General features: G+C 48.6%; 1 protein-coding gene across 1 annotated transcript in view; it reads right to left on the bottom strand.

Annotated features, from left to right (window-relative positions):
* NCF2 (neutrophil cytosolic factor 2) overlaps window positions 1-23445 on the bottom strand; it is a 30387-nt gene extending 6942 nt beyond the window's left edge. Inside the window, exons 1-12 of the mRNA XM_058539903.1 lie at window positions 23058-23445; window positions 21161-21243; window positions 14216-14324; window positions 9768-9902; window positions 8752-8859; window positions 7414-7473; window positions 5974-6017; window positions 3776-3917; window positions 3486-3554; window positions 2386-2461; window positions 632-657; window positions 72-223 (exon numbers count right to left, since the gene is read on the bottom strand). Of these exons, the coding sequence (XP_058395886.1) occupies window positions 72-223; window positions 632-657; window positions 2386-2461; window positions 3486-3554; window positions 3776-3917; window positions 5974-6017; window positions 7414-7473; window positions 8752-8859; window positions 9768-9902; window positions 14216-14324; window positions 21161-21243; window positions 23058-23231 (1178 nt within the window). The 5' untranslated portion in view covers window positions 23232-23445. The remainder of the gene's footprint in view (window positions 1-71; window positions 224-631; window positions 658-2385; window positions 2462-3485; window positions 3555-3775; window positions 3918-5973; window positions 6018-7413; window positions 7474-8751; window positions 8860-9767; window positions 9903-14215; window positions 14325-21160; window positions 21244-23057) is intronic.
* Window positions 23446-25914: the final 2469 nt, after the last annotated feature.

The following is a 25914-nucleotide window of genomic DNA, read 5'->3' as shown; positions in this document are numbered from 1 at the left end:
TCCTCTTCTGTCCTCCAGGCCAGCACCAGGTTCCTAGCTGTACCCCCAACTGCTACCTGCATGGAACTCACCTCAGCTTAGTGTGTTCTGGCAGGAGGTCCAGTTTCTTAGCCACCATGTCCCGGACCTGGCTGTAGGGGAGCCCGGGCTGAGTCACCATGACCACCGTGTACTTATAGTGCACCTTGAGTGTGTAGGGCATGGGAACACTGAACTTGACTTCCTGAGGGGAGAGGAAGCAAAGGGAACTCGTGAGTGTCTGAAGCTTCCTCTTAGCAACGTCCTGGACCGCAGGGAGTGCTCTGTGTAGCAGGGAGAAGGCCAATAAGTAACCGATTCCACAGTATCATGAAGGGCTTTCAGAGGTCCTCTAGCTCAACTCTTGCTTGGACAGGAATTTCCACTGAGTGAGCTCTGGCCCACCAGCTGTGGGCTAGTAGGAAATGTGTGCGTGGGGGTGGGGGAGGTAGCTGACGGGGGCTCCCTAGCCCATGGTCTGTGTGCATGTGGTGACAACTGGTCTACCCTTCCTTTGAGACTCTTTCTGGAATCCAGGGAGACATGCCCAAGGTGACAGCCTAAGCTCTTCCATTCTCTACCACTTGAAATAGTACAAGGAAAAAAATGTTACCTTGGGCTCTTCTTTTTCTTTCTGACCTAAATGGAGAAGGTAAGGAGTAAAACAAAAAAAAAGATGATGAATGAACACTCTTGGCAAGCCCCTGCCACACACAGAATGAAACTTCTTAGCACAGGGCACCCAACTTCTTACCCTTTAATCTCTGGGGTGATTATTAACCTTACTAAACTGTGGAGGAAATCTCGCTCTGGGGAAATGTGAAGGGTAAAGCGATGAACACACAAACGGACACAGCCTCTGCTTCTAGGGAGCAGATAGGTAATTATCAAAGGACCATCGCGTCCTGACCAGCCCGTGGGGTTAGCAGAGATCCCAAACGTCAGTTAAACCAGTGGACTCCAAAGCAACAGAAAGCAGGGAATGCGAGACGAGCCAAGGAGCCACAAGAAGAAATATTAGAACCACTTATTTTTACTTTGTCCTTTATTTTTTTGTTTGTTTTCTAATATACGTAATATATTAATATAGCAGTATGCATATAATTTATATAAAAGAAGTATGCATAAAGATATTCACTATATGGGGGTGCATGATCAAAAAAGACCACTGATCTCAAACACAGCTGATGATTAGAATCACTTGGGAAGTTTCTTCTAGAAATACAGATTCCTAAGCCCAATTCCAGTCCTAAAAAATCAGAATCAAAGGCCTAGGAATCTACATTCTTAAAATCCTCCTAGGTTAATATGTGATATTTGATGGGCCGCTAGACAGAAAAGATAAAAACAGAAAAGCTATCAAGGACGTTTTGGGGGGCAACTGGAGAAATTTGAATATGAAATATACATTCTATAATATGATATTAATGTTAAATGTCCTAGATATACGAATTGTATTGTGGTTATGCAGAAGAATGTCCTTGTTCTCAGGAGATACATGCTGAAGTGTAGGGTGAAGTGTCATGAGTCCGGAACTTACTTTCAAGTGGCTGAGCCACTTGAAAAAAAATTTATATATGGAGAGAGGGACAGGGCAAGTGCATGGCACAAAATGTTAACAAGTGGTGAGTTTAGATAAAAGGTATTCTGGTGTTTATTGTACTATACTTTCAACTTTCTGTAGGTTTGACATTTTTCAAAATACAAATGGGGGTGGGGAGCATCCCAAGTGATTCTGATGATCAGGTGGGCATGACGATCATCAGCCTAGCATCTGGACAAACCACCTATTCAACACATTTCTACCAAGCGTTTATTCAGAATCTGCTTCAACTGCCTTAGTGAAAAGGCCCTTACTCCCAATGCAGCCCTCTCCACACATCAGCAGAGTCTTCCTTTCACATCTTCCCCTTGGTCCTTCGTTCATCCCTGGGGATCTGCAGAGCAGTTTCTTTTCCAGATAGAGCTCCTCAGATATTTGAAAAGAGCCACTCCATCCCCCTCTGAGATAAACTTGTGCAATTACTTCAACCTTTCCTCATGGGACTTGGTTTCAGTACTTAATGACGGAGGGGTTTGGTGACTACTTGAATTGGGAGACTCACTGCCCCCCCGAAACTAGCTACTTTACCCAAGTCCTCTGAATGTTCTGGAGCAGGTAGAGAGAAAGGACATCGATTTCCTATGTTGTGGGTGGGTGGATGGTGCAGGACAGATGGGGCTCTGGGGCTGTGTGATCATAAGCTGAGTGGCATGCTGGGAGAAGAAACCAGAATTTCCCGCAAGGCTGGAAGGGCAACTACCATCAGGAAGCAGCCTGGAGCTCTCCTGCACCCAGGTCTAGGATGTTGCTCCAGGGACACTAACCTGGTGTCAAGTGGGGTCTTCCAGGAGCATCAGAACTGGGAGGAGCTGGAATATCAGACTCTGGGGAGGTTTCCTCCTGGAGGTGACAGGAAGAGACTGTGAGAACCTTCAGGCAGACAGTTCTTAGGCAGGGGTAGAAGTGGGGGGGAAGGGGCAGACTCTGAGACCCCCATGGAAAAGAGCCAGATGCAAATGACTTCCTAAAAGTTGGAGTGGTGGTAACATTCAGGTAACTCAGGAGAGACTAAAGAAAGTGTTGGTTAAAAGGGGAGGCAGGGTTGGCTTGGTAAAAACAAATCATAGTAGTAATAAGAATCCTAAGCCCCACCTAAAAGGCCCTTGCTGCATAATCACCCTTTTCAGCCACATTGGAAATCCGGTGAAGACGGGGTAGGACCCTGAGCTCTTAGCTCACCCTCTCACTCCACGTCTCGCCCCTTCAAAGGAAAAATTCCACTTCTTATTTGCATGGCATTTAAAACTTTTCAAGTCATCTATATATAGTGACTCTGACCAGCGGGGGCCAAGCCCACAGAGGACAACTGGTTGCAGCCTAGAGAGAGACAGGTTCCAGGGCCATCAGACATCTACATGGCTGCTCAGATCCACTAAAACCTCTCACCAGGCCTGGCAGAAGGGCAGGCCTTTGAGGGGTGATGGAGAGGGTGGTATACCACAGCTTCAGAAGCAGTGGCTGGTAAGGCCTCTGATTCAGTGTTCTAAAGCAGTGCTCTTTTTTTTTAATGGTATTTCACAAGCCAACACATTAAATATGCTTCTTCCAGGTGAAGAGGACACATCTGGGATGACCTAATCTTCATATACTATAGGCTTTGGTCAAGTCACCCCTGCCCAGGAGGAATCATGAAGGTGGGTGGGCCCGATAGGTCCTGCAGATGCCTCCACTCAGCACGTCTAGGTTTTTCTTTCATCCCCAGGTTCAGCTCTGGGCAGCTGTTGCCAACTTAAGGCAGGCTCAGGACTAGTGAGTCTTTCTTCAGTGATTGTGACAGCGCCTCTTTCACACTGTTCTTCTCCCCTTCTCAGAGAGATCTGTCAATCAAGGGAGGGAAGTGGGTCAGGCCTTGGTATTACATTACCTCGGACTGCTGCTGAGGATGGATCAATAGCTCAACTGGTTCAAGGTAGTTGCAGGGAACAAGCCCCTTCTGCAGTGCAACATCATGGAATCACAAAGGGGAAAATAAAGATGTGCTCATCAGTACACATACCACAAAACAGCCCAGAGCAGTGGGGGAGGGACGGACGTACAGATCAAAGAAAGTAGCTGGTCTGCAAATAAGGTAGTAGGTACTGCTCCTCAGAAAGCTCTGCCATTTGCTGCCAGGATCCCATGCCCAAAAACACCACGCCCTGATCCTCTGAATACCTGCCCGTTGAACATGACCGTAGCCCAGTTATCATTGCCCTTCTTCAAGACAAAGACGATGTTCCCGGGCATGACCTGGAGCTCCTCTGGTGTCTTAGGCACAAACCCAAACAGCACACGGTGAGCTTCCCCTTCCAGAGCCCTGCAGGGGGTGGACACAAGAGCCTGTCCACTGTCTAGCCTGGACCCCTTCCCCTCCCATGGGGCCATGGGACAAGCACAATGGACTTGGAGCCAGCAGACGTGCTCCAGGCTCCTCTAACTCCACATCAAACTGCCTATGTGACTCTGAGCAGGCTGCTTGCCTGCCCGTGCTCCCAAGAGGACTAGGCAGGAAACCACATGTGAACGTGCCCGTAACCATACGTGCAGTGGGACAAGCATAAAAGGAAAAACAACACTGGACAACAAGGCCTTGCAGCGCTTGCCCTCCTTTTCCTTCCGAGGAGGAAGGTTCCTCGGTGTGCTCCGTCTGGTCTCAGGTCCGGGCTGGGGTGCGTCAGGTACGGTGGTAAGGGGAGCGGCACAAGGTGGAAGGGAGGTGAGAGCCTGCAGGGTGCAGAAGGTGAGTGGGGAGGAGGGAGGAGAAATCACCCAGAGCCAGCACGGGGCCAGGCTCACGGGGAGAGGATGGGGAGCAGGAGAGCCGGGCTGTGAGGAGCGTGGCGGATGTGTAAAAAGGTTCTGAGGCTGCCTTGCTGCTGGTACGCAATGTCATTTCCCCTTTACCGTTTCCTCAACACCGACTGCTCCTCAAGGCTCCGGGGCCTCCCATTTGTGCCGCTTTGGAATGTGTGACCGCGAGGCCGGCTGCCAGGGCTGCCTGACACTCTCTCCCTCCTCCCTCGGGGACTGCTGGTGGTTCTCCCTCACGCTCTCCTTTGTTACTTTCCCTCAGTCCTTCCTTTTGTTTCCAAACATCATGTCTATTTTGGTAGGGGAGATAGCCTCCTCCAGCAGACTGAGAATTTAGGAATGAGCTAATCAGCGCCCTCATTTTTTTTTTTTAACTGATGTCTTAATAGTTTATAACACTGTGAAATTTTGGTTGTACATTGTTGTTTGTCCATCACCATATACACGTCTCCCTTCACCCCTTGTGCCCACCCCCCAGCCCCCTTGCCCCTGGTAACCACCAAACAGTTCTCTCTGTCCATGTGTTGGTTTATATTCCACGTATGAGTGAGATCATACAGTGTTTGTCTTTCTCTTTCTATCAGCCTCCTCATTTTTATAGTTGCTTTGGTACTTTTTTCACTTTTTTTAAACCTCTGGATTGGGTGGGGCTTGCTTCCTTTTTTTTTTTCCCCCTTTCTTTTTTTGTGAGGAAGATCAGCCCTGAGCTAACATCGGTGCTAATCCTCCTCTTTTTGCTGAGGAAGACTGGCCCTGAGCTAACATCTATTGCCAATCCTCCTCCTTTTTTTTTCCCCCCAAAGCCCCAGTAGATAGTTGTATGTCATAGTTGCACATCCTTCTAGTCGCTGTATGTGGGACGAGGCCTCAGCATGGCGGGAGAAGCGGTGCGTGGGTGTGCGCCCAGGATTGGAACCGGGCCGCCAGTAGCGGAGCCCGCGCACCCAACCGCTAAGCCAGGGGCTTGCTTCCTTGCTTAGAGGGGATTCGTAAGAAAGCTGTAGGTTATGCCATTCTCTGTTTCTCGTCTTACAGAAGAATGACTTCTTTCTCTGGAGTCCTTCCTCTTACTTCTTGAGAAAACATGTGCTAATAGGGAGTGGAAAACGCCCACACAGGAAAGGAGCCACCATTCTAGCTTCTCACTCTGCTCACCTGACTCCGGGGAGCTCCGGCTGCCCCTCTTCTGAGGAGGCTGCAGCCGGTTCCAAACCGCTCTCCAACCCGAGGCCAGTGGTCTGGCCCCAGGGAGGGCGCTCATGGGACACTGCTGACTTCAGCAACAACCCCGCACTGTATGGGTGGCTGTGCATGCTGACATAGGGACACAAGGACACCATGTAGCTGTGGCCAGGCCCCCGCGGTCAGTCCCACCACAGTCGAGACTCCCGTCCCCACAGTATCCCTCCATTTTAACCTTGAAAACAGAAGAAGCCAACAATGTGGGCTAAATTCCAGAAGATTTAGACCCTGGCCCCAGCTCCATCTCTTCACCCCCTTTGTTGCCATCAGTTCAGGCTTGGAGCTTGGATATTCTGCATATTGATCTAAATCTAACTCACCTGAAGATCTCTGGGGTTTTGGGTCTGGGTGGAGGCTCAGCTGCCTATTGAACATTCAGGAGAAATGAAGAAGGGAAGGAGGGGGAGAGAGAACAGACTGTTAATGGTAATTTGAGCCTTCTTCCAGACCAGAAAATCAAAGAATGCGTTTCTGGCTCACTCAGAGCACAGTCTAGGGAGAGGGCACAGTGTACTCTGACTAACGCTGGAAAATAACACCTCCCACCAGCTCCCCGGGTACAGGTGTTACCAGCACAGCAATTCATCTTGAGCCAGACCTGATTTCTGGAGAAGTTTAGCTGTCACAGAGCATCATGGCGTCACAAGGATGCTTTTGACCTTGAGCTCCATCCCTTTCCTGGGACAGTTTCCACAAGCTCTGTTCTATAATTAATGTCTGTTATATCACATGACACGTGGGTATTTAAAATCAACTCAAGATCCACTGACCAGGTAAGAATCTCCTTTCAATGTATGTTCCCTGTTCTACACTGACTACCATGGAGTCCAGTCATCTGGGCTTCTTCCCTGTCTTGGAGTCCTCTGGCTGCTCTGAAGCCCAAGGAACCTCTGCAAGGCTTTCTTCAATTTTATTGTGAAGAGAGAGATCAAAGAATCTTGAATCTCCTTCTAACCTCCTTTGCTAATCTCACCCCCCAGAGCCCCCTACATTCCAGGCCAGCAGTCATCATTCTGACCTGGTAAACTGTCAGGTAGACCAGGTGTGTGCAGTCGGGAGTGGAGGCACCACATTCGGAAAACCCTCCCCCTGCTAGTGCTGACCAACGCCCATGCCCATCCCAGTTCTATTGCATCAGAGCTCGAATTTTCCTCAGCCTGTCTTACCCTCTGCCCTTCACAAGGAAACTCTGCTTTTGCATTTCTAGACCCACTGTCATCCAGTCCATCTGGGACCATCTCTCCGAGCCCAGCTTGGGTGGAAAAATGGTTCACTCTGGGCACCCTGCCTGTGTTCCCAAGGGAATCCCCGGCCGCAGGCAGATGGAGGGAGCCAGAAGAGCCCCCGGCCTCAGGCCCCGGGCCCCTTGGGAGTCCCCTACTAGTCCCTGTGACCTAGAACAGGCATTGTTAGAAAGTCTCTGATAGCTTACGTTTCAATTTTCTGAGAATATTCGAGGCTTCAGTAGAGAGGATCAACAGAAGCTCTCTTAGAACTTAGAGAAGTTAAGACTGGAATTTGGGGGGAAGCAGGAGGGCTGGTTTCTGAGGACTGGAGATTAAGCCTAAAACTGCCTTCCTGGCTACCAGTCCTGGACCCTGTGACCAAGGACGGACAGGCAGACCCCCTCAGCAGCATTGAGAGGTCAGTTGAAGGAGCCCTTAAAATGAGGCAGCGCCGCACAAATATTCTACCCAGATGGACGTTTCACAGAGAGCTCTGGAGACCTAGATCCACGGAGAAGGACAGGGCTGCCTCACCTGTGGCTGCAGAGGGGCAAACCCCGAGAAACTGTCTTGATCCACCACAGATGCCACGACCTGAAATCGAGGAAGGAGCGGGTGAAGGCTCTGCCAGCACTCTTTCCCCATCCTTCTGGGGGTTTCCCCAAGATTCCCTCCTTTCTCACACCCTGGATCCATTCTCACTGACGCCTGGTTCCAGAAGTGGGCAGTGGCTAAGGATTGGATTGCTGACCCTTTGAGTTAGAATTTCCAGCCACTGAAGAAACTAGTTCCCATCCCACCCCCACTAACCCAGCAGGCTCTCTCTGTGTCTTTTTTTTTTTTAATTTTTTTATTGAGATGAAGTTCACATAATATCAAATTAACCATTTTAAAGTGAACAATGCAGTGGAATTTAGTATATTCACAGTGCTGTGCAACCACCACTTCTATCCAGCTCCAAAACATTTTCTTCACCCCAAAAGAAAACGCCATACCTATTAAGCAGTTAGTCCACATTCCCCTTCCTCCTAGCACCTGGCAATCACCAGTCTGCTTTCTATTTTTGTACGTTTACCTATTCTAGATATTTCACATAAATGGAATTATATAACACTTGGCTTTTGTATCTGGCCTTCTTTCACATAGCATAATGTTTTCAAGGTTCATCCGTGTTTTAACTTGTATTGGTACTTCATTCCGTTTTATTGCTGAGTGATATTCCGTTGTCCGGCTGTATCACATTTTGTTTATCCACTCATCAACTGATGGACATTGGGGTGTTTCCACTAACCCAGGCTCTCTTGAACTCTCTTGAACTACTATGCCAGAACCAGCTACCCAGTCAGTAGGCAACTTGCGCCCTACTAATGTGTCAAAGTCAAGTGCAGTTTTGGAAGAGGACTGTTGACTCATTTGGATAATTTCTGAGAGAATTTGAGACCTGGATTCAGGAGGAGTCCAGTGTAAGAAGGAGTCTAATCATAGGGCTGTGAAAGTGAGGCTATAAGGAGCACTAAGCCAAGAGGAAGCCATGCTGGTCCGTTTGCCTAACATGTTCTCTCCACAGTTAGTGAGCACCTTGTAGCTGTGTTTTCTTTCCACTGGCTCAGTCCCCAAGACTCAGCATCCTGTGAGTAACCGTGTGGCTCTCACCCCAGGTCAGGCTAGAAGGGAAGAATGAGAGGAGCCTGGAGAAAATAAACTAGAAGCATTTGCCCACCTTTCAGCAAGACCTCCACGCTGTAAACCATCTCTCACTGCCATCCCAGGGCAGAACCCCAGGCAGGTGCCTTGTTCCCAACAGTCACGCTGACCCTGCTCCGCACGGCCCGCGCCGTACGAGCCTCAGGGGAAGTTGAGAGTCCCACTTACCGTCGCCTTGCCTAGGTAATCCTTCTTGGCCAGTTGAGCCACTTGCCTCTCATTTGGCCGAAACAACCTGCCCACAGGGATCACCACTGGCTCATACAGCTTCTGTTTCTATAACACAGAGAGCAGAGAATTTCCTTACCTGTAAAATGGGGGTTACAATGCCCGACTTGCCTCCCTCACTGAATGGATGCAAGGATCCATTGAGATAACCTCACAAGAGCACTTTGTCAAAATTTGTAAGGACTGAACTTGTTACTATTTCTGGGTACCCAAGGTAGGAAGAGTTGGTTTCAATATCACTGTATACTGAGAGGCTGTGTGGTCATCTGCCAGTGTTATTTGCCCAGCACCCTCTTTTCCTGGGGAGGTGCCCCTCTCCCTCTCTGTGTGGCCCGGGTGGGGCTGTCACTCACAACGCAGGAGGGACCACAACCGCAAGGCACCACCCAGGACCCAAGCAAGACCCATGACAGTGCTCTCTTGGGATTAGTGTCTGCTGACATGGACAGGCATGTAAAGCTGACTTGAGCCCCCTTATTCCTGGTGTTTTAAAAACCTTATTTAAAACTAGCTTCATCCCAAATGTGCTTAGACAAACGGTGAATAATTTGCACCATTCGTTCATATAATCAATACATTTTTGTTGAGAGCCGTCATGTGCTTGGCACTGGGCCAGGCTGCTGGGAGGACTCAACGGCGAGCAAGCTGGCACAGCCTCATCCTCATGTGCTTGGTTCCAGCCTCCAGCCTCCAGCCTCCTGCTGTCCCTGTGCCTCCACGGAGCCCCACTTGGAGGGCGGTGTGAAGCGGGCCTCTGCTGTCCCGTACTCTAGGCCTCAACCTCTCAGCACTTCCAGATTCAAGATCCCACGTGGAACTATACCCCAAGACTGCTGTTACCCAGAGCTCAGAGAAATAAAAGCACCACTTCCATGGTTTCTCAATCCACATGTCCCCTGAAACAAATAAAAATCCAATGAAATCCTTTCACTACCCCGCATCACTGAGACACTTACCCAAACACATTCCATGGCTCTGTCAATTTTGGAATGTCTGGGCTCAGACTTCATGTTCGTAGCCAATGCTAAATGTTCCTCAGCTTTTTTCCATTCCTCCTTCTTGGCATACATGAAAGCAATATTATATAACACCTAGAAAAGCACAGACCACAACAAAACTGGAGGCTGCTCCCAATCTAAGAACCAGGGAAGAGCTTGCGTGTATGCTTCCGGAATGTTGCCTAGTGACACATCTCCCTATTCCCAGCTCTCCTGGGAATATCTAAAATATAATATAATCAATCTTGCTACCAAGTTATGTCCAGCACAAGGACGGTGTTAAGAAAACAGCATGTAATGCACAAATCCAGCATCGTGTGCGTTCTTTCATCAACCAAGTAGCTCAGGTGGGGACAAGAACTATTGTGTTGTTTTAGTATTGAGAGGAGCGGCGTGCTCAAGGCCCCTTGAAGAGTTAGGAATAAAATGCACGTGTATGTGGCCTCCCAGACCAGCTCCTGCCACTGAGCCTAGGCTGAAAGACTGGACAGGAGCGGGGTGGGGAGAAGGAGGTTTCCAGATGCATCATCCTGTACCAGCACCAACAGAACCCTGCCTGGAACACAGGAGTAACTAACAAGACTGTGATATAGTCAAATGGGCACGAGGAAACTTCACTGGCAAAAGTCCAGTGGAGCTGGAAGGAGACTTGGCACAAAGCCAGGGCAGCACTTCACCTGGATGGAGGGGTGGGAAGGGCACTTGCACCAACAGGCATAATTTTCCAGGTGTTGAGTTGGGTGGTAGGTTCATGAGTGTCTGTTTTATTATTATGCTTCACAACTTACACATAGAATCAAATAATCTTTTGGATGCCTCAGCAAGACAAGAAAACCACTTGACTGAATGAGGTGAAAAGGACGCTTAAGCAAAGATGGAAAAGCAACAGAGAGCAGAAGAAAATCAAGATGGCAACTAACAAAAAGTGTTCGCTTTCCTTCTTTTTAACGACAGTGCAGCGAGTTCTTAGGGCTCCCTGCACCATGTGTGAAGAAAGAGCTGAACAGCCAGGAGCTGCTGCCAGCTTTTCACAGCTGAAAGTTATAGGTGTCACAGCCTGAAGGGCTGGGTGCAGTGGGGCATGTCGCCAGGGCCTCAGAGAGGAGATACTGAGGCCCAGCTAGAGCAGAGGATTGTTGGCCTCCCAAGCTGTAACACGCGGAGGTAGTACAGTGGAGGGGTTAACAGCACAGGTACCAGGGCTGTTTTCTAGTATGTGGCCTCAGTTTCATTGTAAAATAGTGACAATAACATTCCTGCCTCTAGATTGTTGTAAGAAATAAATGAAATCATTCACATAAAGCACTCAGTTCAATTGCTTGGCACGTGGCAGGTGCTCATTAAATATTCAGTACTATTATTACCATTATCTGCTGTGTTATCTTGGGACTTGCTGGGAGGCTGAGCAAAGAAGGGCGCTTACCCCCCAAGTCTTGCATGCCTGCTCGGGGAAAGTAACAATGCCCACATGATTGGGGGGAAGATGACAGGGCTGAGTTTAGCAGACTGATGCCATCTGGAGATGCCTCGGTTTATAATCGCAAGGCTAAATCTACGAAAAACTTTGGGCTCCTAGACGTCAGTGCTGCCTGTTGGAGGCAGTATCATTGTCATTGTTGTCATCATTGTATCATCATCATCATTGATACCATTTACTGACCACCTATTCTGGGCCAGGCACTTTATCTGCATTATCTGTAAGCCTCACAGCCACCATCTGAGTGAGGGGCCTCACTCTGTGCTTCCATACTCCTTCTGTAGCACTTCTCTTGTCCTAACCTTACCACCTCACGTTAGACATGACCACGAGCTTCTGGGCACTGACACCTTGTCTTGTGGACAACTGGACCTCTGTCGCCTGACGTTAGCAGGCATTATCAATGTATGCACAAATAAATGAGTTTATTAATGAATGTGTATGAGGTAAGAACTGAACCTTCTTTACAGATGAGGAGGAGCCTGCAGCTCAGAAATGACACGTAACTTACCCAGGATCATACAACTAGTAAGTGTCAGGATGGGATTTGATCTCTATCTATCTGATTCCAAAGTCCTTGCTTTTAGTGGTAGCCAGCTTCCAAGACGGCCCCCAGTGATTCTCACCTCCGGGACTCACCCTCCTGTGTAGTTCCCTCCTACATCCAATAGAGCTGACATGTACAGCCAATAAGATGTTATGGAAATGGGGGGGGTGACATTTGAGCCTATGTTATAAAAGACATTGACACTCCATATTACTTTCTCTTGGACTTTTACTTTCTCCAGGGGAAGCCAACTGATGTCATGACAAGACACGCAGCCTGATGGAGAGGTTCGTGAGGCAAAGAACTGAGGCCTCCTGCCAACAAGCAACGCTAAGTTGCCAGATGTGTAAGTTACCTCAGAAGTAGATCCTCCAGCGCCAGTCAAGCTTTCAGATGATGACAGCCCTAGCCAACATCTTGAGTGCAACTTCATGAGAGCCTCTGAGCCAGAACCACCCAGCCAAGCCACTCTTGGATTCCTGACCCCAGAAATGGTGAGATGATAAATGGTATTGTTTTAAGCCACCATGTTTTAGAGTAATTTGGTGTTTAGCAATGGATAACTAATATACTTCTGTATACCAGTCATCTACCGCACCATGGTTTGGTTCAGGGCCTCATCCAGATAGAAAGAACAGTGTATCAAGGAAAGTATGGATGGGTGGGGGGATTGGTGTTTCCATGGAGTTAGTGGCTAGTGCTGGACGATGGGGACCGGGACCTAGGCCAGAAGTGGAGACTGAGACTCCTTTCCAGGCCTATTTCTGAGCCTCGACGAGCTGTTGCCTTCTGAAAACATGCTTGGCTGGCCCAACCCACCCCTGACCAGGTGTGCAAGGAAGGAGAACTCAAACTTCCTGTTTGGTTCTCAGCCACCTTCTGTTTAGACATTTTCCTACAAGAGGTGTTATGACTTAGTGACTGAAAAAGCCTGAGATTCTTTTCAAGAAGGATGGTGTGATTTCTCAGAAGCCAGAGTTATACTCTGGTGGGAAGGGAGGGGTGGCATTTTAAGTAGAGAATGACTGGAGGGTCTCATGAGGCAGAAAGCCTCCTACCCTGAAACTCCAGCCTTACTTGCAGAGAGGCCCACACAGCCAGTATTTCCTGCCCCCAGGTCATTTCAACTCCAACTGTGAGGAGGACATTCCTCCCACAGAATTCTGCTTTGATGTCATTTTGGCATGATCCTTTCTCTGGAGCTGCTTGGTCCCCTTCCCTTTAATTTATGTAAGTGTTTCTCAATTGGAAGTGACCGGTAACGTGTAGAGATATTTTAGGTTGTCACACTGGGGGCGGGGGTGCTACTGGCATGTAGTGAGTAGAGGCCAGGGATGCTGCTAAACATCCTACTATGTGCAGGACAGCCCCCCACTACAAAGAATTATCTGGTCCAACATATCAGTAGTGCCATGGTGGAGAAACCCTATTCTAGAAGCTGGCCAAATGGCAGCCAATTCCCACCACAAAGCCTCATTTCCCTAGACTGTGAGAAGTGAAGTAACTAGCTAGCCTGCTGCAGGGCTGGATGGGGACCCACGTCCCCAGGGACCTGGGCAGCTGCGGCCTCTATTATTAGCCCTGAGCGACCCTGGGGGCACTTGGCTTCTCCTGCCTGAGAAACTAAAGCAAGGGGACTTTTTTCAACGATTCTTCTAAATAAAGATCTACAATATTTACAGAGATTTTAGTTTTTAAAGGCATTGGTGTATATTTGGAGGATAGGAGCAGAGTGGGGAGGGTTGGTTGAAAAAGTACACAAACCTGTCATGTTTCTCCCTTTTGGTAATACAGAAATTAAGTTGTCCTTCTATGGAAACCTTTCCTAAATGTGTGCTTTGAGCTGTTCTTTGAGCAAGAGGGGACAAATTTGTGTCAAATAATCCTCACTCTCTTTTTTGGTATCAACCAAGTACATGAGGCCAGAACCATTAATAGCAAAGAGCGTGATCTGTGATTTGGGAACTGAGCAAGGGTACAGCAGGTCCTACATGGATAGTGAGCCCACGATTTTGGATTTGTTAGTATAATACTGTGCAAATAGCCTGTCAACCTGAATTATGCAAATTATTATGAATACTTTCACAGGCCAATGCACTCGTGTCCAGCCTCCCTTCAGAGAGCTAGTAGGCTCATTTTTGCAAGGTCCTTTGAGCCTCCCTTTAATAAAATGCATGCCCTCAGGTAACTGAATACTCCACGATGAGCCTGGAGTCATTGATCTGAGTCTTTTCTTAAAGGGAAAATCTGAGTCCCAAGGCACAGGAGGCGAAATGCCTTTTCCAAGCTCCTGAAAGCGTCAACATATGGCTGTGCATCTGAACCATCAGCTGCCCCTCGGCCACGACCCACTCCTGCCCAGGCTGGGCCCTCCCTCCTTACCTCACAAGCAAACAGCTTGAACTGTAGCCCTAGGATCTTGTAGTCTATCAGCTGGTTCCCTCGAAGCTGAGTCAAGGCCTCTTTAAGGTCTTTAATAGCTGAATCGTATCTGCAGGAGAGAGGGAGAAAATAAACCAGCCGAGGGCATGGAGGAATAAATGCGGAATAAAATGTGTGTCTGCCTCCCTTTCCCCAGCCCTCTCACTGGGACAAGAAGTCTTTCCAACTCTTTTTGACCTGCTCTACTTTTCACCAACCCTGAGCCCCAGTATTCCATGGAACTCAACGGGAAGGTGCCCCCTGGGGTTGTGCATCCCAGAAATCCTGAGTGTCCCCCAGTCTCAGGAGGTGGCAGCTATTTTCATCTCTGTTGACTACATACAGCTCCCACCTCTCTGACAACCAGCTTGTCACTCTCCAATGGAGCCCTCATTCTCCTCTGCGAGCTCCAGGCAGAGCTAGCACAGGCCGGCCCCTGTGTCCTGCAAACTGATTCAGAGCACCGCTCACTCCTCGCTCCTCACTCTAAGGCCAGGCCAGCCTGACACAGCTGTGAGCGGCCCCTTCTCACAGCCTCTGACATCACCCTCCTGCCCAGAGCCTTCTCCTCCGGCTTCTGTGGAGTTCATCTTAGCTCTTGGTTTTGTGTCCTTCTTAGTCTGCTTTCCCCTCCTCCCTCCTCCACACACTTTGGAAAAAAGGAAAAAGAAACCGCCACTGAAGCCAGATAGCGTTTCTAACCGTGCTCCTGGCCCTGCCCTTTTGCTTGTTGGATTGGCATTGTGCTGACAGGCTCAAGGTGTGTCAGGGCTGTTGTCATCGGATTGGTGGCCGAGAATGGGGCTGACCACATCAATAGTGCCCAAGGGGTGTGGGCAGGACCTGGACACACACTCCTGAGGAAGCTGGCCCAGGGCTCCTTGGCCTGCCCCTGACCTCCACAGAGGCCCTGGTGAGAAGGAGCCATTGCTGGGCTTCGGGGGGTCACAGCAGCAAAAATCAAACTACCTATCCGCCCCCGGGTCCCTGGCCTGGCAGGAACAAATTTGGCTGTCTGGTTGTGGCTCCCACTGGGGCAACTGAACTGCAAGTCCCTTGGCCGCTGCCTGATCCAGAGCTGCCATGTGTGGCTTCTCCTGGAGGCAAGCCTGGAATGTGAATGCAGGCTGGTCGGGACCCCCAAGAGGTCATGTGGTGTAGTGAAGGCACCCTAGGACAGGCGCCAAGAGACTGGGACCAGAGCCATTAGCTCTGCCACCAACTGGGAGACCCTGACAAATTAATTCCTTGGCCTCAGTCTCCATGTCAATAATATAAGGAGCATATTGTGTACAAGGAGCATATTATATTCAAGGAACGTATCATATGAGGAGCTTTCTAGTATGTGGTCCCGGATCTAATTTCTAGAGTCAAAACCACATGGACTTGAGTCCTGGCTTGCCACTTCCTATCTAGTGACAAAGGGCAAGTTACACAATTTCTCTATGTCTAGTTCCTCATCTTTAGAATTAGAGAATAATAACAACACGTGCCTCACGAGATTGTCGTGAGCACAAATGAGATGAAGCATTCAGGCGCTTAGGAGGGTGCCCGGCACAGACAGTAATTTACTATTATTTATATTATATTATTTTTTCAGCTTTAAAAGTCTGACAATGAAATTAATATACCAGTCATTTATTACATGCTTACTTCAAGTTCTATTCTGAATTAGGTATTAGCAGGAGATAAAAATACACACTTGTAGAAGCTGGAACTCTGATCTCAGGAAAGCTTGAGCTGATCAGGAGGGAGGGCTGGCCGAGAAAGCCCTAAGGAACGTGTAGCCAGGGTGGCTGGGGGAGAAGCTGGACGTTCTGTCATCATTTGGGAGGAAGTAACTCACACAGCAGCAGTGGCTGCAGGAGTAATGGGAGAAGACAGCCTGGGTTTGAAACAGGAGGATGGCTTCTCTAATGTGTCCTTATTAATAAAGATGATTGTGCAACCTATTAAAAGCATGCAGGCCATTCCTCAAGAAGCATTTCAAGGGGCCAGCCCCATGGCATAGTGGTTAAGTGCGTGTGCTCCTCTGCTGGCGACCAGGGTTCGCATCCCGGACACGCACCAATGCACCGCTTGTCAGGCCATGCTGTGGCGGTGTCCCATATAAAGTGGAGGCAGATCGGCATGGATGTTAGCTCAGGGCCAGTCTTCCTCAGCAAAAAGAGGAGGATTGGCATGGATGTTAGCTCAGGGCTGATCTTCCTCACCAAAAAAAAAAAAAAAAAAGAAGAAGCATTTCAAGTCATTTACACATCCTTTTGGGCATTCCTGTGAAGGGGAAGAAGCTATGCATCCCTGGGTGGCTGGCTTCAATTCACTGGGCCAAGAAGGAGGGGCAGGCAGAAATGCAGGTGTCTTGTTCCGTGGGCAGATGAGGTTTCCACTGTGTTGCATGGCCTGTTTGTGAGATAGCCGAAGGTCCTCAGAGGGCACGCTTTAAGTACTGTCAGCGTTAACCTACAAATGTAGGTTCCTCCCCAGCGAGCTGGCTCAGCAGATAAATTTCAGCTGAGAAGTAACACCGCCTGTGTCTACCTGGTGTTGAAGGAGGCCCAACAAAGTCCTGCTCATAATTCTCCCGTCCATCAAGACGTCTAAAGAGCTGGGCCCGGCGGAAGGGAGAGAGAAAGACCTGATAAATTATTCAAAGTGCTTGCTTTGAATAAAACAGGGTGGAAGTCCCCCTGATAAATGTCCATTTTTAAACACATCTTTAAAAGCATCGCCCTGACTGCTGGCCACAGGCCTCTCCTCAGCCCCCCACTTGTTTACCCAGAACGGCACCCCTGGGGCATTGCTTTGACACACAGCTCTGTTTGCCGCCGCACGGGGTCTGAATAAGCTCAGTATGAAAACTCCAAAATAGCATTCAGCCCTGGGTGCTGATGGGCCGTGGGCAGCAGCCCCCGCCTCCCTCCAGCCCTTCTTCAGGAGTTCTCTTTGGTGCCATTTGGAACCCACAGTGTCCCCTAGAAGGCCAAGGTGCTGGAGCTTCCTGCCGGGTTCTTCTGGGCTGAGCGCGAGTGCTTTCTTCACACCCACACCCCAATGACACCCCACCAGGCACCTTGGCTGAGCTGTTCCCTGAGCCCCCGCTCCCCCCAGGCAGGGGCTCACCAGCACAGCGGCAACCTTGCTGTGCCTTTTCACAGGCTCTGAGCTGAGAGGGTTTGTAATCCTCATTTCTGTCATACTCCCTGTAAAGGTTTCTTAGTAACTACTGACGTTCCTGATTGTTCCTGTGCTACCAATGCCCCACGAGTCTAGAATCCTGCGACTCATACACTTGTACTCAGCATAATGGAGAGGTTTTGCAAACTGAAAGAAGTCAAAATGTCAAACACTTCTATGACAGGGGCTGGGGGCCCTGCCCTATCCTGTTCCAGAGACAGCAGAGAAAAGGCTTTGCTGTGTTGCCTCTTGGGGCCAGCTCCGTCTAAAGGGTCTGGCCGTGATTCTCATGGCCCTCAGATTCATAAGGCCCAGGATCTGAAGCACAACTTAGAGCTCCCTTCCCCTTTTGGATGACAAGGCTGGGATCTGAGAGGTGAGGCAGTCTGGCCACAGTCATCGCTGAGACACCACCTGCCTTCTCAGAAATGCACCCTAGCTTTGTTCTGTGGAACTGTATGATGGCAGGAGAGGCACACAACCACATGTGAAAGTGGGGGAATCCGAGAGAAAAAAACACCCAAAACATTATCACCCTAAAATAATCCCGTAGTAATCTGAAAGAATTCCTAACCCACTCATCAAGAAGTAATTTTTCTAGTCCCCATGGCACTTATTTAAATATCTCTGATAGCTTGCCCCATTCTGCCTTACGTTATAGTAACTAGTGTTCGTGACCTGTTCTCTCCTTTTAATTTATAAGTTCCTTAAAGCAGAGGCTATATTTTGCTCACTTTTGTTTAATTAATTCAATAAACATTTATTAATTACTATACTTGATACTGAAATGTAAGAGTGAAAAAGGAAAGATTTCTCCCCGCAAGAAACTCACAGAGTGGTGGAGGAGACAAAAATACAGGCAAATATCTGTCATAGAGCAGACAGATGGTATAAAAGGAGGCACAAACAGAGTGGTTGCTGCCCTAGTGGTTGAGTGTGTCTGGGGCAAACGCACAGAGGATGAATGAGTGGGTAGACAGTGGCTGGACCACATAGGAACAGACAAGGGAATTTGGCCTTTACCCTACAGTAATGGGAGCCACTGGAAGTTCTTAAGCATATCACACGTATATATATATGTTTTTTGGCGGGGGGCGGGGGGGTGAGGAAAACTGGCTCTGAGCCAACATCTACTGCCAATCCTCCTCCCTTTGCTGAGGAAGATTAGCTCTGAGCCAACATCCGTGCCCATCTTCCTCCACCCTGTATATGGGATACCGCCACAGCATGGCCCGACGAGTGATGTGTCAGTCTGCGCCCAGGATCCGAACCTGCGAACCCCGGGCCGCCGAAGCAGAGCGAATGAACTAACCACTACGCCACCAGGCCGGCCCCCAGATCATATATATTTTTTAAGAAGACCACTCTGGAATACGCGTGGAGAAGACAAGACTGATGGCCGGGATATCAGTTCGGAAGTGATTACAATAGTCGTGGTGAAAAATGAGAGTCCAAACCAGGGCAGTGCTGGTGGGGATGGAGAGAAATGGGTAGATTTAAGCGATATTTAAGAAGTCAACTTGACAAGGTTTAGGAAAAGAGACATTCTGGGCTGATACCAGGTAGAGACTTAGTAGCTGGCTGGCTACAGATGGAAGTCAATGCCATGGGAGAGGGTGGTGGGATCCGTTAAGGGTTCACACATAGATTTTCAGGGGACACTGAACCCCCTGAAACTGCACGTAAAAGTATGTATGTGCTTGTGCGTGTGTTCCTGGGAAGAGATCCCATAAATTTTATCATTTACCAACACTGTTACAGGGATAAAAGGGAAAAGGATCAAGAGCAGAACCTTGGGAGAGGGGACACCAATGCCTATGGATTGAGCAAAAGAAAAGAAGGTGGCACAGGGTGGAGAAGAGTGCCTCATTTATATTATTTCCTCAAGAGGTAGTTATTGAATTAAAGATAAAATTTGGGAGACTTTTCTCTCAGGTTTAACTATTATCAATCACAGACTAACTGAATCCTGGGTCTTATTCCTAGATCTTTCTAAGATCTTTCTGACTCACTCAAAATCTGGGCCCTTCAGACTCCGAGACTTCTGGGTATTTTCACATCGAAACTTCTTCTGGGAGCCTTCCCTCTTTGCCAGTTGTCTCTCCTCATTATAGGTCTTAGAGCTAATTAAAGGATGGCCTTGGAGTTTGTCTTTTGAGATTTAAGATCAACCGGAGGATTTGTGCCCAGGCCTCCCTGCATATCCTATACATCTGGAGAACCTAGGGGATGAGGGAGGGAGGATGAGAACGAGAAGGATGTTAAGAAGGAAGACAGAGGCAAGAGGCCGCTAAAAGGTAAATGCCTGGACAGCTTCTCTCAATCTCAGGCTCTCTCTCCCCAGATTGCCTCTGTGTCTGTGGGGTGTTTGGGGGGAAGGGTGGGGGAAAGACTTCACTCCTACTGGTCTTCATTCAGGTAATTGACCACATCTACATCCTGGAAGTCCTCTGAGCTTCTTGTAGTTGCCCCTGGCAACAGCTGAGCACAGCTGCCTTACAGGCTCTGTTTCTGACTAAACTGTAGGAACAAAGCCTTTCCAGGCTGCACAGGATCAGAGCCCAGCCCTCTCCCCAGTGCCTAGACATTCTCTGTAGGCCTCCCCTCTGCCCCACCAACGCCCTACCTCACCTGCTCTGTGTGCGCACGGGTGAGAGCACACACACACACACACACAAACACACACACATACACACACACCCGCCCACTCCATGCTCCAACCATTTCTGAAAGTTCTTCATTAGCCTGAGCCAAATTCTTCTTCCCTAGAACTTGTGCCCACTAATGGAACAATTTCCACAAAGAGTCAGTTTGCCATCCCCTAAAATATCTTAAATTGATGCTTAAAATATTTTTTCTTTGTTTTTTGTATATTTGTTATTGGGGTATTTTGGGAAGGGGAATGGGAATTGAGATTAACTTTCATTTTCTACTTATTTTTTTATTAATTATTTTGTATTGACTGTAGACGCACCAAAAAATACTGATAGGCTGATAGAAGACAATGGAAATCCTTATAATTTCACCACCCAGAGAGAACTGCTGACAACATTTTGGTCTGTGGCCTTCCAGCCTATGCTGTGAACCAGAAATGGAATTGTGTTATGCATACAGTTTTGAAATCTGGTTTTAAATTTAACATCTACTGTGAACTTTTTTCCATATTAATATATATGCTATTTATTTATCTGTATTAATATAGTCTTATATATATAATGTTAATAGTTCATATTTACATTTTGGTGTCTGAATTGGATTTCACTGAATGCATTAAACCAGGCTTTTGAAATCACATTCTGCAGGAATGAAGGAAGGTTTTGATGTGGTTTCAGGATAATCCTCATTGTGTGACAGCGCAATACCTCCTAATAGCAGACCACCATGGTTGTCCCCTTGGTGGCCAAAATACTTACAACCAGCACAGCCCAGGCTATGACCCATCAGGGACGCTGGTGGGGTGCCACACCAGCTGAATACCAGGCCGTGGTGGTTACACAGGCTCAGTGTGAGCTGTGACACAGCTGGTTTATAATTGGCAGGTCTGCATTCCCTCCCCCAGCAGGGCTCCCACCTCGTGCTGATTTATTGAGTAACTTCCCAGAGAAGGTCCAGTCACGCTTTTCAACAGAGGTTGGGAGATACTTCCCAAACCCCAAGTCTAGCAGCACAGAGACCTCCTCCGGGTTTCTCTGCGAACTTCCCCAGCTTGTGCAACACTGGACCACTTACTTCTCTATTTGGTAGTAGAGCATCCCTCGTTGGAAGTAGGCCACCGCCAAGTGCTTGTCTCGGTTAATGCTTTTAGTGAAGGCCTGCGGAGAGAAGGGCCCATAGGTGGCTGAGGAGCCGGGCAGTGAGGGGGTGTGAGATGAGCCAGAGGGTGAGGCAAGAAGCGTCAGGAGAACAGATGGTGTCTAGAAGGTGACAGGAGGCTCAGGGGTCAGACAGGCGGGGTGAAAACGCCCTGTGTTGTCACTTCCTAGTGGCACGGCGTGAGGCAATCTACCTAATCTCCTTGAACCTTATTTTTCTCCTCTGTAAAATGGGGATATTAAAATCTGCCTTTCACAATTACTGACAAGATTAAAATAATAGGTAAAAGTAATTACGAAAATAACAATTAAAATGTTATATACACTATTATATTTGTTTATTACATAAATTCATGATATAGATGTTATACAATTAAAATAATAACAACGAAGAATGCATATAAAATGCCAGTAGCAAGGACTCAAGCAGGAAACCAAAGAAAGGCAGAGAGTGAGAAGGTCAGCAGCAGAAGGGTGCGAGGAGAAATCCAGAGCAGGGAGAGGAAGGCGTGGGAGTGAGCTAGCTGACAGGTGCACGGTGCCAGCATAGCCTCTCCTGGGAGTGCCCGTCGAGGCAGAAGCAACCAGCCTGGCTCCATCCCTGCCCCCAGACGGGCTGCTATGCGTTGCGTTGCCGGCTTCTTCTCCCCGACAGTGTGCACTTTGTCTCTGGCAGCCCTCAGAATCTGTGGTGCTCTTTGCTCAGCCCCCGGGCAGGCCCCTGAGAGGAGGTGGGGGCCCTCGCGTGCTCCTGTCTGCCCACCCTGGAGCCTGAGATGGACCTGTTGGGCCTCGCGGGCATTCAAGTGGCTTCTCTCCTCTTCTTTGCTCATCAGCTGGTCACAGTGAGGATGGCTGTGGCAGGAACTGGCTCTTTGAGGGTGCTGGGGAGTCAGTTATCTGTCCACGTCTCCTTGCAAAGACTGGCAGTCAGAGGTGAAAATAAGAACTAACATGTACATAGTGATGTGAAGTTACACAGCACTTTCATAGTTGGTGCCTCACTTAAGCCTCACGATGTCGAACCTCTCAAGAAACTGAGAGCCAGAAGTCCACATGACTTGCTGCAGCCCAAAGGTCCAGAGAGAGGCAGAGCTGGGATTGGATCCTAGATCTTCTGCTTCCAAACTTCATATCCTTTCTGCTTACCAGGACCAATCCAAAAAGTGATTATTGAAAATACTCAACCCGATATTAGGGAATATGAGAGAGAAAAAATATTTGAAAAAGATGCTAAGACATCCCACACCGTGCCCTTGGCAGACATCATGAATCAATTACATGACTTCCTTCTGCCAGCCTCAGAATCCTCAAAAGAGTGCCCCACATCATTGATCAGAACTGTCACTTGAAATAAAACCTAGTTTTCTTAAGTGCCTCCTCTTGATCTCTTGGGCAGACACAGCTCACCCATGAGAAATTCTTGGAAAGCCAAAAGAGGTGCAAAGCAATAAGATGGAGATCTTGTGGTCAGCAGAAGTTCAAAGAAGAAAACATAACTAGAGGTGTCTTCATAAAGGTGTTCAAGAATGATTCCAGAATGATTTGAACTTAGCAGATGGAGAAGAAAGGAGGGCATAGCCCCCAGCTAGTGCTTCCCAGCCTCCGCTGCCCATTAGAACCACCTGGGGAGCTTTTAAAAACTATGGCTGTCCAGGCCCCTCCCCGGGCCAATTAAACAGGATCTCTGGAGGTGTGGCCTGGGCAGCTTTTTGTTCTTTTAAAGCTCCCCAGAGGTTTCTAAAATGCCCAGGGCTGGGAACCACTAATTACAAAGGCAGGAGGAGGCCCCGGGGAGAGGCACCTCCACTCACCTTCTCTGCCTCCAGCATGTTTTCCAGGATTGTGTGTATGCAGCCGATGTTGAAGCAAATCCTGGAGTGAGGGTCCTGGACTGCGGTGAAGGCGTCTAGGGCTCCCTTCCAGTCCTTCTTGTCAGCTGCTAGCACCCCTTCATTCCAGAGGCTGATGGCCTCAGCCAGGGACATGGTCAGGTGCCAACCAGGAGGCTGTGAGCGCTGCCAGGAGACAGGGAGAGGACCAGCAGACGTCTCCCACAGCGGGGCTGCCCTCAGGCCTTCGCTTTCCTGGCCTGGTGCTCAGAATGGGGTCCAGCCTCTCTTAAGACAACTTCTCCGTGTTGCAAAGGCATCCGGAAATGTCCCCACCTTTCAGCAACTGACGCATCACCCTGCCACAAGAGAAAAAGGGAAAGAGACAGAGAGAGGGCAGATGGGGGCGGAGTGTGCAGGAGGGAGGAAGTACATCAGATACTGGCTGGGATGAATCAGTTCCCCAAAACGTTTCTGCTGTCACCCAGCTGGTCCCCTCCATCTTCCACCTGCCTCTGCGGCAGCTTCTGGCCAGGGCCGTGCCCCCAGGCTCAGGGCAACCTTGGCAGGTCGATGCACCTCCCTGGGCCTGAATTTCCACACTTTGTTAAATGAGGGTGTTGGATGAGAGAATAGTACTTTTCAGTCTTAAATGAATTCTTTGCTCACTTTCTCATCACCTCATAGACTGTCTCGATGTATTTATTTTTTTATCTTGAGCCGAAATGAGCAATTAACACATTTCCGAGGCGGAATGGTCTTGGGTGTCCATCTGGGTCTGAGATAACTTTTATGAAGGCTTAGGAAGCTCAGAGGGGACCGATTTCCTGCAAATGCCAAAATTAGGAGACAGATGTGACAGCGAATTATGACTTCTCCATCCGTCTGTGAACAAGAGATGAGGCTTCTCACTGGGGACTAATGTGTTTACTAGTCTCTAAAAAAAACAGATTTAAGATTCCTTTCCTTGCTGCCCTGGAAAAGTGAAAATCAGCAAAACCTCCCTGAGGAATAATCAGGAGTAGAGCGTATAACCAATTTGACTTACTAAAATCCCGACTTCTGTTAATATTAGGTAAAATGCATGTTTATGAAGGTCAAATAATTAAGATGCCAACTCTTGTTTTGTAGCAACTGAAAGAACTCACCAATTATCATCAAACCACCCCTAAAAGCCCAAAAATAAAACTCAAAAATGTACATTCTATAGGGCTGGTAGGATTGAGGTGTGAGAACCGAGTAGACATGTCTTTGCACAGACCATTCCCTGTGTTTGGAAGGACTTCTCACTTCATTTTTTTCCTGGCAAACTCCTACTCATCCTTCAAGGCCCAGTTAAATGTCACTACCTCGCTGAAATCTAGCCGCACACTTCAGGTATTAGAGAGAATTTTTCCCTCCTTTGTACCACCTCTTCCCAAACATTTATTATATTTGTTGCAATTTATCTCTTCATCTGCTCAACTCTTAGACCCCTTGAGAGCTGGACACATGCCTTTTCCTTCTAGGATCCCCAGCACCAGTACTCAATAAATAATGAAGGGGTGTACTCCAAAAAGGAGTTAGAAGTCACTGGCCTCTGACCCGCAGTAGCAGTGATGCCGGGAAGAGATATTGCCAGTCCATCCAACGAATAAGTAATCACAACACAATTTGCACATTGATTATTCCTGAGAAAACTAAGTGATTTTGTAGCTAAGCTAGATTTTATTTAAACTTTTTTTGCCCCCTTTTTATTTTATGATCCTAGCTTGCCACACAGAACTCTCCTTAAGCTGACCCCCATGACTTTTCTAGCCTCATTTTCCAGAAGGTCCCTTCACAGAGCCCTGCAAACTCTCCTGCTTGCTCCTCTCCCTCTAGGCCTTCATTTCCTGCTTCTGTGGAAGCTCAGAAGGGAGTTCCTCAGGCTGATTCCTCTCTCTGGGCTGCCCTTTGCATGTCTGCACATGCCAACCCACCTTGCACAGCCTTCAAACACCACCTTCCTTCAGAAGCCCCCCTGATATCAGGCTCACCCTCAAGCCCCCAAACCCAGGATCTCGCCTTCTTCTAAACCGCCACATGGCACTTCATTTCTCTCCGCCAAGGTAGAGTTGTGTGTGTGCACGTGCGTCTTAGCCTCTCGAACACTCTGTATCCCTCAGGAGGAAGTCCTGTGTCCCCCGGAGCACTAGCAATGCTGTCCATACTCAGTTCTATCCACTTTCCCTCCACCTCTCCTGTCGCCAAGCCTGTGGATGAACACATAGTCGAACACCTTCTTGCTCCTGCGTCCATTCCCCACACAGCAGCCAGTCTGATCATTTAAAAACACAAGTCAGATCACATCATGTCCCCGTCTTAAAGCCTTGAGTGCCTTTGCATTGCTCTTAGGATACAATCCAAACTCCTTCCCATGGTGCAGGAAGGACCCTGGCTGCTACCCCTCCACCCCTTCCCTGCTCATTCCATGCCGTTTCTCCTCCTGCCCTCCCTTCCAGTGCCCCGGCTGTGCTGGTCTCCTTTCACGTCCTCTGCCTGGAATGCTCTTCGCCCAACCCTCTGCCTGGCTGGCTCCTATCCATCTTTCACTTCCTCTGAACAGCCTTTCTTGACCTATGACCTTGCTAGGATCACCCTGCTGTCTCTCTCACAGCACGTGGTTCTCTCCAGTCATGGTGTTTGTCACAATTTGTAACTGTATATCATCTGTGAGTCTGTTTCTGTCCCCCAGTGCAGAGACAGTCATTATAACTACAACAGTCATTGATACTGTTAGTAGATGGCCTTTTCAGCCACCCTTCATGCCTCTTCCTCTTTTTGGTAGAACTCCAGTTCTGCTCAGGTCTCCGCTCTT

The sequence above is a fragment of the Diceros bicornis genome, chromosome 4, assembly GCF_020826845.1.
Source record: "Diceros bicornis minor isolate mBicDic1 chromosome 4, mDicBic1.mat.cur, whole genome shotgun sequence".
Taxonomy (NCBI): Eukaryota; Metazoa; Chordata; class Mammalia; order Perissodactyla; family Rhinocerotidae; genus Diceros; species Diceros bicornis.
The sequence above is the reverse complement of the archived record's forward strand: the minus strand, read 5'-3'. Positions and strand labels throughout refer to the sequence as shown.